At 41.2% G+C, this 13,946-nt stretch overlaps 1 protein-coding gene across 3 annotated transcripts in view; it reads right to left on the reverse strand.

Moving 5' to 3' along the window:
• cdc42bpab (CDC42 binding protein kinase alpha (DMPK-like) b) overlaps nucleotides 1-13,946 on the reverse strand; it is a 225,563-nt gene that overhangs the window by 72,802 nt on the left and 138,815 nt on the right. For all 3 annotated transcript variants that reach the window (XM_062034850.1, XM_062034851.1, XM_062034849.1), the window contains exons 6-11: nucleotides 11,712-11,805; nucleotides 8,724-8,924; nucleotides 8,505-8,646; nucleotides 5,902-6,011; nucleotides 5,763-5,842; nucleotides 2,378-2,556 (exon numbers count right to left, since the gene is read on the reverse strand). In XM_062034850.1, coding sequence (XP_061890834.1) covers nucleotides 2,378-2,556; nucleotides 5,763-5,842; nucleotides 5,902-6,011; nucleotides 8,505-8,646; nucleotides 8,724-8,924; nucleotides 11,712-11,805 — 806 coding nt within the window. The remainder of the gene's footprint in view (nucleotides 1-2,377; nucleotides 2,557-5,762; nucleotides 5,843-5,901; nucleotides 6,012-8,504; nucleotides 8,647-8,723; nucleotides 8,925-11,711; nucleotides 11,806-13,946) is intronic.

Genomic DNA, 13,946 nt, shown 5'->3' on the forward strand with positions numbered 1-13,946 from the left:
AATCAATGTTATTATGAATTATTGACCTATCCAAGGCTCCGATTACTTCACATCAAATATTCCACTAAGAAAAATATTTTTGGTGGAAGATATTGCATATTTTGTGTGTTTGCCATTAAAAACATAGTTTTGTTTGACAAAAAAGGGCAGAAAACAAACAAACAAAAAAACAACATAAAAAAAACACAAACATTTTGAAATGAGGGATAGATCTGAAGTTGATGTAGACTCCAGGGATTTAAGCGCTAAATATAAAATGTATGTATGTCCCGGCACACCATTATCATCATTTCATGACCGAAGCAAAACACTTTTATACTAAAATAAATACACCTACAACTTATTAAATAAAAACATAGAAAAAACTACCAGCAGCAGTAAAGTTCTGATCCATGAAGGAAAGAAGAAAGTGAATGAATGTTTATAACTGAATACATTTACATATGTATACAAATTTGTTTTTTTTAATTATTTTTTTTAATGAATTAAGTAACGTTTATGACAACCTTTTTCCAAAACACAATATAGGATGTGAGATACAACAGAATAATGCCTACGTTTATAATTGTTTTTCAAAACTTTACAAAAAAGGGGGACCCCAAAAATGTACTGTGGGACCCCATTTTGAAAATTCCTAGCGCCAACACTGCTGTCAACATAGGAGAAAAAATGCTTTATTTAAATAAATATATTATTTATAAAGCAAGTTCGAGTATCATTGGCAAATTTTCACCTAGTCCCGGCCTCGGCGTTCTGCCCGCCTTGGCACGCATATATGTGTCCTTTTTTGGGATTTCAGAATATGGTCAGCCTACAGTTATGGCTCCCCTCACAGCACCGCTTGGAACAATGCCTCTGAGTTTGATTATTATATGTATTTTTCCCCAACACTTTGGGGAAAAAATACATCTGTAGAATTTAACTGTAAATGGCAGTTAATGACAGTTAAATTCTGGCAGAACTGTAAATGTACACTGGATTGTACAACATCCATCCATCCATTTTCTACCGCTTGTCCCTTTTGGGGTCGCGGGGGGTGCTGGAGCCTATCTCAGTTGCATTCGGGCAGAAGGCGGGGTACACCCTGGACAAGTCGCCACCTCATCACAGGGCCAACACAGATAGACAGACAACATTCACACTCACATTCACACACTAGGGACCATTTAGTGTTGCCAATCAACCTATCCCCAGGTGCATGTCTTTGGAGGTGGGAGGAAGCCGGAGTACCCGGAGGGAACCCACGCAGTCACGGGGAGAACATGCAAACTCCACACAGAAAGATCCCGAGCCCGGATTAGAACCCTAACTTGGGAAAAAAGTACCATTGTTGTTGTTTTTTTAAATTCTAAACTGCCCGTTTTTTTTTACCGCGAAAACATGTGGTACTGTGAAAATATATATTTCCACTCTCGCTGGGATACCGACTGACGGGACGCTCACATTATTCCGTTTAGATGAAGAATCAATTACAATCCTCACGAAAGATTAAAAAAAGTTGCCGCAACTAGCGTATTTTTGGCCATCTCTGGGGATGTAAAAGTGGACCAGCATGTCGGTCCATGGCCACATTTGTCTACTAGCAGGTGAGAGATGCATGAATTATAATCTAGAATTTACTTTTTGCAAGTTTGATGCCAAGCAGAAGCAGCCGTCTGCTCAGTGTGTCAACAATAGCAGCGTAAGCTAGCATTAGCTCACTGCTATCAATGCACCACGAAAATAGTCCGTCTACGTTGGCGCTTATAATAACAATATCACTCATATTTGGTTCATTTTCAGGTCCCCACATGTAAATGGAGTATTATTGGCGCTTTCTGGATGTTTTTAGAGAGTATAATGAGAGGACTCTCCACCTGTTGACTCAATTGTTAGATATTTATTTACATTTTAGAATGCATAAACAAGTCAAGCATGTGTGTTCTTGTCTTACATAAGGATTGTGAATAATAAACAGCACATCTCTTTCACGTGTTTGTGTATTTCCAGTATGACTGACCTAATAATATGGTCAGAGTGCAGAAGTGTTACTACAGTGACGTAGAATCTGCGGAAATTACCGAAGGTATTCACTTTGCTGATTGTAAATACAATTGGATATGGTTGAATGGATACATCCATCCATCCATTTTCTACCAATTATTCCCTTCGGGGTCGCGGGGGGCACTGCAGCCTATCTCAGCTACAATCCGGCGGACCCTGGACAAGTCGCCACCTCATCACATGAAACTCAAATAAGCAATTAAAGTCAACTTCTTTTTACCCTCTACTGATGCTTTAGAGACAAAATGGGATCATTTTCCCTCTGACTTCTTGCCAGTGCTTGAGGTCCAAACATGTCATCAAAGCAGCATTTTGCTTCTTTTCCGTGCCTCACCTTGAACTTTGCGGCTCAGCTCCACTTTCTCCTGTTCGAGGCGCTGGATCCTCCTCTCGTAAGCCTCTGCTGCCAGGCTGTTGTCCAAGCCGCGCTGTACCTCCACGTCCACTTTGTCCTGCCCTGCCTTGCTGGCTTCCCCGGACAGTTGTCGCAGGCAACCCCGGTCAGATATGGTGCTGAGAGGGGAACCAAGTGTGTGGAGGTTCATTTGTGTCTTTAATGCCAAAGCTCTTTCCTGACACTCCATTTTTGGAACTGAATTTCGTCCACTGAATCTAATTATTATTTAATTATTCCAAGCAAAATGTGATTAATCTCGATTAAATGTTTTGTCTGACAGCCCTATTTTTATTCATATTTCATTAAAAATATATATATTTTGATGCCATTTGAATTGTTACTTACAGATAAACACTGACATGCATTATTTATACACTACCGTTCAAAAGTTTGGGGTCACCCAAACAATTTTGTGGAATAGCCTTCTTTCTAAGAACAAGAATAGACTGTCGAGTTTCAGATGAAAGTTCTCTTTTACTGGCCATTTTGAGCGTTTAATTGACCCCACAAATGTGATGCTCCAGAAACTCAATCTACTCAAAGGAAGGTCAGTTTTGTAGCTTCTGTAACGAGCTAAACTGTTTTCAGATTTGTGAACATGATTGCACAAGGGTTTTCTAATCATCAATTAACCTTCTGAGCCAATGAGCAAACACATTGTACCATTAGAACACTGGAGTGATAGTTGCTGGAAATGGGCCTCTATACACCTATGTAGATATTGCACCAAAAACCAGACATTTGCAGCTAGAATAGTCATTTACCACATTAGCAATGTATAGAGTGTATTTGTTTAAAGTTAAGACTAGTTTAAAGTTATCTTCATTGAAAAGTACAGTGCTTTTCCTTCAAAAATAAGGACATTTCAATGTGACCCCAAACTTTTGAACGGTAGTGTATATTATTTACAGATAAACACTGACATGCATTATTTATATATTATTTACAGATAAACACTGACATTGATTCTTTATATATTGTTATTTACAGATAAACACTGACATTATTTATAAATTGTTATTTACAGATAACTGACATTTACAGTATATTTATATATTGTTATCAACAGATAACAACTGACATTTATATTTACATATTATTATTTACAGATAAACACTGACATGTATATTTACATATTGTTATTTACAGATAAACACTGACATTTATATTTATATATTGTTATTTACAGATAAACACTGACATTTATTATTTATATATTGTTATTAACAGATAAACAATGACATCTATTATTTATATATTGTTATTTACAGATAAACACTGACATTATTTATAAATTGTTATTTACAGATAAACACTGACATTTATATTTATATAATGTTATTTACAGATAAACACTTACATTTATATTGATATATTGTTATTACAGATAGACACTGACATGTGTTATTGATATATTGTTATTTACAGATAAACACTAACATTTATATTTCCATCCATCCATCCATCTTCTTCCGCTTATCCGAGGTCGGGTCGCGGGGGCAGCAGCCTAAGCAGGGAAACCCAGACTTCCCTCTCCCCAGCCACTTCGTCCAGCTCTTCCTGGGGGATCCCGAGGCGTTCCCAGGCCAGTCGGGAGACATAGTCTTCCCAACGTGTCCTGGGTCTTCCCCGTGGCCTCCTACCGGTCGGACGTGCCCTAAACACCTCCCTAGGGAGGCGTTCGGGTGGCATCCTGAGCAGATGCCCGAACCATCTCAACTGGCTCCTCTCGATGTGGAGGAGCAGCGGCTTTACTTTGAGCTCCCCCCGGATGGCAGAGCTTCTCACCCTATCTCTAAGGGAGAGCCCCGCCACCCGGCGGAGGAAACTCATTTCGGCCGCTTGTACCCGTGATCTTGTCCTTTCGGTCATAACCCAAAGCTCATGAGCATAGGTGAGGATGGGAACGTAGATCGACCGGTAAATTGAGAGCTTTGCCTTCCGGCTCAGCTCCTTCTTCACCACAACGGATCGATACAGCGTCCGCATTACTGAAGACGCCGCACCGATCCGCCTGTCGATCTCACCATCCACTCCCCCCCCACTCGTGAACAAGACTCCAAGGTACTTGAACTCCTCCACTTGGGGCAGGGTTTCCTCCCCAACCCGGAGATGGCACTCCACCCTTTTCCGGGCGAGAACCATGGACTCGGACTTGGAGGTGCTGATTCTCATCCCAGTCGCTTCACACTCAGCTGCGAACCGATCCAGCGAGAGCTGAAGATTTATATTTATATATTTATATTTATATATATTATACATTTATATTTATATATTGTTATTTACAGATAAACACTGACGTGTATTATTGATATATTGTTATTTACAGATAAAGACTGACATGTATTATTTATAAAGGGTTATTTACAGATAAACACTGACATGTATTATTTATAAATTGTTATTTACAGATAAACACTTGCATTTATTATTTACAGATAAACACTGGCATTTATTATTGACATATTGTTATTTGCAGATAAACACTAACATTTATTATTTGTATATTGTTATTTACAGATAAACATTTGCATTTATTATTTATGTATTATTTACAGATAAACACTGACATTTATTATTTATATATTGTTATTTACAGATAAACACTGATTACTATTGACATTGTTATTTACAGATAAACACCAACTTTTATTTTTGATATATTGTTATTTACAGATAAACACTGACATGTATTTATAAATTGTTATTTACAGATAAACACTGACATGTATTATTTATTTATTGTTATTTACAGATAAACACTTGCATTTATTATGTATTATTTACAGATAAACACTGACATTTATTACTTATTTATTGTTATTTACAGTTAAACACTGATTATTATTGACATATTGTTATTTACAGATAAACAGTGACATTAATTATTGATATATTGTTATTTACAGATAAACACTGACATGTATAATTGATATATTGTTATTTACAAACGGCGACACTGAGCAACGTTAGGAGAGTCGAAGGAGCACGTGAGCGAGTGACGGGGAGAAGAGGAAGAAGAAAAAGACCATTATCGCTGAGCCTTGAAGAGATAAGGTGGCTTTGTCGCTTTCCCACGGGTAGCACTTGACTGGTTTATTGGCCAGACTCTTCTTTTGACAACATAGCAGAGCTCGGGAGGACATTGGTTAAAAGTGAGACAACCCCTCTTTTTAACACCTTTGGGCTTCCAAGAGAAGCTGAGCTGACGGCAGAAAGCCCAAGCATGTAGGAGAAAAGAGGTGAAAAGTAGGCGCACGCTGGTGGTTGACGTTATCCAAGACCCAGACAGGGTGTAGAAAAAGATGTGTGGTTGACTTACCATTTACTGGTGTAGGTGAAGCCAACAAAGGGGAAGTGGTGGCCAGAAAAGGCGGTGTGAGAAGGTGGGGGCATGGTCTCCTGAGAATATGGAATGACATTTAATGTGGTCTACAAGCCACAAGGTCTGACACACGTACCGAGTTTTTGAGACTGTCGTCGTCCACGTCGAAGTTGGAGGTGTCTGTGGGACTGCTGACCTCGGGGATGTAGGGGGCCTCACACAAGCGGATGTTGTCCCAGTCGATGCCTGAACATGGAAGAGTTGACACAAACCAAATACCTCATTTAGTTTTTTACGGCAAACTTTGATTTCTGATCTGCAGCAGGCGCAGAATTATTCAGGTGATGCTAACTGCTGGTGTCAGATTTAGATTTCAGCAGTGTCAAACTCTTTTTTACTTAGGGCCACACCGCAATTCATTAGTCATTGATGTGGCGGGCCACTTGGAATGATGTGACCGACCAGGTTAAATGATGTGGTGGGAAACATTAAATGACATGACGGACCACGTGGCAGACTACGTTGAATGACGTGACGGGCCACAATAAATGATGTGGTGGGCAACATTGAATGACAAGGCGGGTCACAATAATGAGATAACGGGCCACACCGAATGACGTGACGGACCACAATAAATGATGAGGCAGACCAAGTTGAATGACATGGCGGGCCACGATAATGATAATGAACATTGAATGACGTGATGAGCCAACTTAAATGAGATGGCAGGCCACGTTAAATGACATGGCGGGTCACAATAATGAGGTAAAGGACCATGTTGAATGACATGGCGGGCCAAGTTAAATGACGTGACGAGCCACAGTTAATGAAGTGGCGGGCCACTTTTAAATGACATGACGGAGCACTTTTAAATGATGTGGCAGACCACGTCGAATTACATGGCGGGCCACTATAATGACGTAACAGACCACATTGAATTACATGGCGGGCCACAATAATGAGGTAACTGACCACATTGAATTACATGGCGCATTACTTTGAATTACATGGCGGGCCACAATAATGAGGTAAATGACCACATTGAATTACATGGCGCATTACTTTGAATTACATGGCGGGCCAACTTAAATGACGTGACGGGCCATTTTAAATGATGTGACATTAAATGACATGATGAACCACATTAAAATAATATGGTGGGCCACTTTAAATGACGTGACGGACCACATTAAATTATGTGACAGACCCCATTGAATTACATGGCGGGCCACAATAATGAGGTAACTGGCTACATTAAATAATGAAGCAAACTACATTGAATGACATTGCGGGCCACATACAATGACGAGACAGACCACATTAATTACATGGTGGGCCACAATAAGGAGGTAACGGACCACATTGAATTACATCGCGGAGCATTTTGAATTACGTGGCAGGCCAAATTAAATGACGTGACGGGCCATTTTAAATGACGTGACATTAAAAAAAAAGATGAACCACCTTAAAATGATATGGCGGGCCACTTTAAATGACGTGACGGACCACTTTGAATAATGAGGTAACAGGCTACATTAAATAACGTGGCAAACCACATTGAATGACATTGCAGGCCAAGTTAAATGACGTGACAGTTTAAATGTTGTGACACATTAAATGACATGATGAACCACCTTAGAATGACATGACGGACCACATTGAATTACATTGCGGGCCACATAAAATGACGAGACAGACCACATTGAATTACATGGTGGGCCACCTTAAATAATGTGGCAAACCACATTGCATGACATTGCGGGCCAAATTAAATGACCTGACGGGCCATTTTAAATGACGTGATGAACCACCTTAGAATTACATGGCGGGCCTCTTTTAATGACGTCATATGAACCATTTTAAATGACGTGGCAGACCACATGGAATTACATGGCGGGCCACAATGATGAGGTAATGGACCATATTAAATGATGTGGCAGACCACATTGATTGATATGGCAGGACTAGTTAAATGACGTGGTGGGCCACATCAAATGATGTGACACATTAAAAGACGTGACAAACCACCTTAAATGACATGGCGGTCCATATTAAAGTTAAAGTTAAAGTACCAATGATTGTCACACACACACACACACACACACACTAGGTGTGGCGAAATTATTCTCTGCATTTGACCCATCACCCTTGATCACCCCCTGGGAGGTGAGGGGAGCAGTGAGCAGCAGCGGTGGCCACGCCCGGGAATCATTTTTGGTGATTTAACCCCCAATTCCAACCCTTGATGCTGAGTGTCAAGCAGGGAGGTAATGGGTCCCATTTTTATAGTCTTTGGTATGACTCGGCCGGGGTTTGAACTCACAACCTACCGATCTCAGGGCGGACACTCTAACCACTAGGCCACTGAGCAGGTGAGTAGTTGAGTAGGTAAATGATATGGCGAGCCGATTTAAATGAAGTGACGGGCCACTTTAATGAATGGGTGGGCCAAATTAAATGAAGTGACGGGCCACATAAATGAGTGGGTGGGCCAAACCTAGCCCACGGGCCCTGCGTTTGACGTGTGTGGTGTAGATCAATGTCTTCATGAAGCAGAGGTGCACACACTTTAGGTTGGAAAGTATGTTTCTTCTTTCCTCAAGTGGGTTTCTTTGTTCTCTGGGTTACTTGATATGGCGGGCAGAGATGGATGAACTCAGCTACATTCTTTGCATTGCCGCAGCACACCTGATGACCTCTGACTTGGGAAGCACCTGTGGAGTCAAGACCAGGCCGTACCAGAAAAGAAGGGATGTTGCTTGTAGTCTTCAATCCCGTTCTGTCCTAGTCGGTACTGCCGGCTGCAAATGAGCCGACGTATGAGATCCTTGGCGTCCTCTGAAACGACATCCGTAATCTGCTGAGGGAACTGGAATCGCTCCTGCGGAACAAGGTTGAGGACATGTGACAGGTGGCGACATCAAAGGCTAGTACTGACACACACGCTCATGAGCTCACCTGATGGTTCATGATTTTGGCGTAGGTTTCAACCAGGGACTCCGCATAGAAGGGAGTTTCGCCGTACAGCATTTCGTACATGCAAACGCCCAGGGACCACCAGTCGCACTCGGGTCCGTACTTGCCCTTGCCATCCTCCATGGCCTGGAGGATTTCTGGAGAGATATAATCTGGGGTTCCCACAGCCACGGACGACTGGACCTAGGGTGTGGACCAAACCAGTCAGTGACCAAAAGACCCGTCTTGTTAATCAGCGACAAACTTTTGCCCAACATCCACAGTCTCAATTTCCTTTTTCTAGTCCTTCTAGAGCAGGGGTGTTCAAACTACGGCCCACTGACGTCTTCAATTTGGCCCGCGAGACCTCACAAATTTAAATAGGAACGTAACCCACAGGGAGACGTTGTTCATTTTAATAGTCCGACAATTTTGATGCTGCTATTATGTCGACATCGAGCGGACAACGTAAGAAATTCTGGTCAATGACCTTTAACTATGCGCTGAACAGAAGCGTGCGCATAATTTACTTACATTGACCCAATACAAACAACCTTCCCTAGTCATGGTGCAAAAATACAAAAACAAAATTCAACCAAAACAAAATGTCAACACACATGTTCACACGTAACAACCTTTGTGGACATTATAAAAACACCCATGCACCATAAAACATTTAAAATTACAGTCATTTAAATCCGTTACAAACCATGATGGGAAAAACGCAAAACACTCGCCACACTTATCCATGTTTGTCGCATTTGAGCAGCTTGATATTTCTGATTGATTACAAAACTTTAAGGAGGTCGTCATTGAAGTAAACATGGTAGGAGTCAAACTTTCACATACTCTTAATTAGAGATGTCCGATAATATCGGCCGATAAATGCTTTAAAATGTAATATCGGAAATTATCTGTATCGGTTTCAAGATTATCGGTTTCAAAGGGTAAAATTTATGACATTTTAAAACGCTGCTGTGTACACGGACGTAGGGAGAAGTACAGAGCGCCAATAAACCAAGCAACGTTTGTAAGTTTTACAATTTAACTAAAACAATTCTTACGTACTAAAGCAGGGGTGTCAAAGTCAAATGGACGGAGGGCCAAATAAAAAATTTAGCTACAAGCCGAGGGCCGGACTGTTCGAATGTTCATTGAAAAATTTTTAAATGACGCATATAGTCTAGTGAACCTAATTGAACCTACTGAAAACCTAACAAATATATTCCAATATGATCAGATAAATAAAGCAATATTTTCTTATGGCTCTGTCAGTAATCTTTAATTTTCAACAGACACAAAAGACAAATTTCCTTTATATAAAAATCCCCATAACATGAACATTAAATGAAAGAAACCGGTATTCAAGGCACCATCAGTAGCCTATATTTTCTATTTTAGCAAAAGTGGGCTAAATTTACTTCAAAGAAAAAAACAATAATAGCAATTTTCTATCATCCACTCAACTGAAATATTTTTAAAATATAATTAAATTGAAATACAATAAAATAAAGTGCAAAAATCTATAAATCAAAAACAACACTTTGTTTAAGGAGAAGTAACATGCAGTGAAAACAAATATTAAACTTTAACTTTTAAACTTGAATTGAGTAAAAACTCTAAATATGTGATTGCACAGTAATGTTCACATTAAACCCCCCTCCTCCCTCCGTGGGAGGGAGGCGAGTTGGGTGCCCGAAACCCCCCGCTGGTTTCGGCCCGCCCCTTGGCGCGCGTGGCACGGCGGGCTCCGCGACCCGACGGCTGGCCCTCGTGGCTTGACGGCGGGCGCGTCCCGACGGGCCGCGCGTAGGGGTCAAACGCAGAAGTCTCAGGGCCTCGTGGTGAGGGGGTGGCCTGCGGGTTTCGGCCCGCTTGACCCCCCCGCTCCGCTTGGCGCGCGCGGCACATGACGGGTTCCGCCACCGACGCTCGGGCTGCAGCCCGACGGTGGTGCGGGCCCGGCGGTGACGCACGGTTTGGGGAAACAAAGCAGAAGTCTCAGGGCCTCGGGGCCGGGTTTCGGCCCGCCCCCTTGGCGCGCGTGGCACGGCGGGCTCCGCGACTGACGGCCGGGCTGCAGCCCTTCGGCCGGCAGGCGCGTCCCGGCGGGCCGCTCGCCCCCTTTCGGAACCTTGGACCGGCATCCGCTTGGTGCGTGTAAAAGATCTGCGGTCTGCGGGCCGGTTCTAATAATAAATCAAGATCATCCCAAGGGCCGTAAAAAACCTTCTCGCGGGCCGGATATGGCCCGCGGGCCTTGACTCTGACATATGTGTACTAAAGCGTCCCATGTGTGATGTCTGTAGTAGTGTTTTTATGCATATTTGTACATGCTATCGTAATGTAATCAAGCTTGCGTCGTTTTGATTGATTGATTGAAACTTTTATTAGTAGATTGCACAGTGAAGTACATATTCCGTACAATTGACCACTAAATGCGAATACGTTTTTCAACTTGTTTAAGTCAGGGTCCACTTAAATTGATTTATAGCATTAGGTAGTATGCGAACATGTTTACTAGTGTCTGTGTTAGTATTATTAACTTAAAACTGTATTCTTTTTGTATTGTTTCAGTTTCACAAATTCCTCAGTGAATTCACCAAAACGTCACCGTGGAGTTATTGAGTCTGTATAGCTGATTGGAGAACTAGCTTCCACAGCTAGTGGGTCCATGACGATGACTTCTGTTTTGTTTGATCAGCCGTTTTACTTCTGTGTTACAGACACGGTTTGGAAACAATTAAGGTATGTAAATAAACATTTACAGAATATTTGTGTGTAAATAACGTATATATCTGCGGCTTATAGTCCGGTGCGGCTAATATATGGAAAAAATATGAATTTATTCTAAAATGTAGTGGGTTCAGCTTATATACTGGTGCGCTCTATAGTCCGGAAAATACGTTATATTTAGTCAGCTCTTCTTTGCAGTGTAGCATCAGGTGACAAAGCAACATAGACGTTAGCAGCAGCGTTGTACAAACTTACCGTTCCATCCTCCATGAGTTTTAGGCAGGAACCAAAGTCAGCCAAGCGGATGTGGCCGTTTCTATCCAAAAGGATGTTGTCAGGTTTGATATCCCTAAAAGAAGCAAACATGAAGAAAACAATGCTGAATAAAAAAAACAAGTGTGACGCAACAGCTGGACCAATATTTAGTGTGCTTGAAACCCTGCATGTCAACATCTCCGTTCGGTGCCACACCAACAAAATGCCCAAGCAACAATTTCCAGATCAACACCGTATGAAAAAAAAATCAACAACAGAAGGAGATAACGTCCGTAGGAACCTACCACAGAACAAAGGACATATACTATTTGATTTCCTATTATGCAGCTCATTTTTATTTGACAGTTATTGAACTGTTGTGTGACATCATGCACAAAAGTGCACTTTATTTGTTTTAAACTATTGTAGTGGCGTTCTGTACAAAAAGTGCACTTTAATTTAGTGTTGTTTTGATATGTCATCTTAGTGACATCATGCACAAAAGTGCACTCATAGCTTGTTTTAAATTGTCTCTGACAATCTTGCACTTTCTGTTTTGAAATGACATGAATGTTTGTGCCACTGCTTAATAAATACAGTGTTGGTAAATTGACTTAGTTGTGGTTTCCCTCTCTGCATGAAGGTTTAAAATGAGCATATATTAATGCAGTATGAACAAGAATGTTTTAATGTAGACACATAGAATCATCATACTGCTGTGATTATATGCATCAAGTGTTCATTCAAGGCTAAGGCAAAATATCGCGATTATATATCGTGTATCGTGACATGGTTTAAAAATATCGAGATATAAATAAAAGGCTGTATCGCCCAGCCCTAATTCATTGCAATACACGTTTTTGTTCCACTCTCCCAGCTTCTGCAATCAGCGTTCACTTTCTTTTAATCAACTGGCTGACTACAGTTAACCTGACCCTCGCCAGATCCTTGTAGTTCGCTGAGCTCCACACAAGGATCTGGGAGTTCTCAATAGGAGATGTATTTCAGAAGGCGGGGTCTTGTAAAAAAAAATCAATGTATGTGATTGGATAAACCACTTGTCCGTTATCTTGAATGAGGTGCTTCTTCAACCACTCTCATTGAAATCAACCCGTGACGCTGGGAAATCCAAACCCGGTCAGAAGAAGAGCCAAAACATCCTTGCCACCAATAAATGCCTTCAAAACCGTTCTCTGTTCATCTTTGAAAGAATTAATATTTGATAGACTCGACAAAACAGTTGCATTAGCAGAATCAATGTCAGCACACGACGCCGCGTGTCTATCTGGAAGGAGTTTGCATTGCCTTCGAGCCCAGACCCTTGTGTGAAGCTCAGCGAACTAGAAGGGTCTGGCGAGAGTCAGGTTAGACTACAGTAGGAGTTATTGAGTCTGTTTAGCTCAGTGGTTCTTAACCTGGGTTCGATCGAACCCTAGGGGTTCGGTGAGTCGGCCTCAGGGGTTCGGCAGAGCCTCCGCCGCAGCGGTCAAGACACACCAGACTCATGAATTGATTAACGTGGACCCCGACTTAATTAAACAAGTTGAAAAACTTATTCGGGTGTGAACATTTAGTGGTCAATTGTACGGCATATGTACTGTACTGTGCAATCTACTAAAACAAGTTTCATTCAATCAATCAATCGTGTAAATAAAAACTTCTCCCTATCGGCGTATCTGTACTGTAAAGTTAACATTTGAATGACAATAAAAAGGAAGTCTAAGTCTAAGTATTATGGATACCCCCAAACAATGTTCCCTCTAAATATCCATCTGATTTGCAAGTGTGTAATTTGTTGTGAGTTCATGCACTGTGTTGGTTTTGTTTTTTGAACAAGGTGATGTTCATGCACGGTTCATTTTGTGCACTACTAAAAAAAACATATAACTTTGTCTTGAATATGAACAAAAATAAACCAACATTATATTTTTCACTAAAGAAGGGTTCGGTGAATGCGCATATGAAACTGGTGGGGTTCGGTACCTCCAACAAGGTTAAGAATCACTGGTTTAGCTGATTAGAGAGCTAGCCGGGAGTGGACCACTCCTCTTATTGAGTCTGTTTAGCTGACTGGAGAGCTAGCTTCTGCAGCTAGTGGTTCCATGACGATGACTTCTGTTTTGTTTGATCAGCCGTTTTACTGCTGTGTTACAGACACTGTTTGGAAACAATTAAAAACATTTACAAAATATTTATGTGTAAATAACTAATTTCACAACATGTATATATATGCGA

The sequence above is a fragment of the Entelurus aequoreus genome, linkage group LG23 (genome assembly GCF_033978785.1).
Source record: "Entelurus aequoreus isolate RoL-2023_Sb linkage group LG23, RoL_Eaeq_v1.1, whole genome shotgun sequence".
In the NCBI taxonomy this organism is placed as follows: domain Eukaryota; kingdom Metazoa; phylum Chordata; class Actinopteri; order Syngnathiformes; family Syngnathidae; genus Entelurus; species Entelurus aequoreus.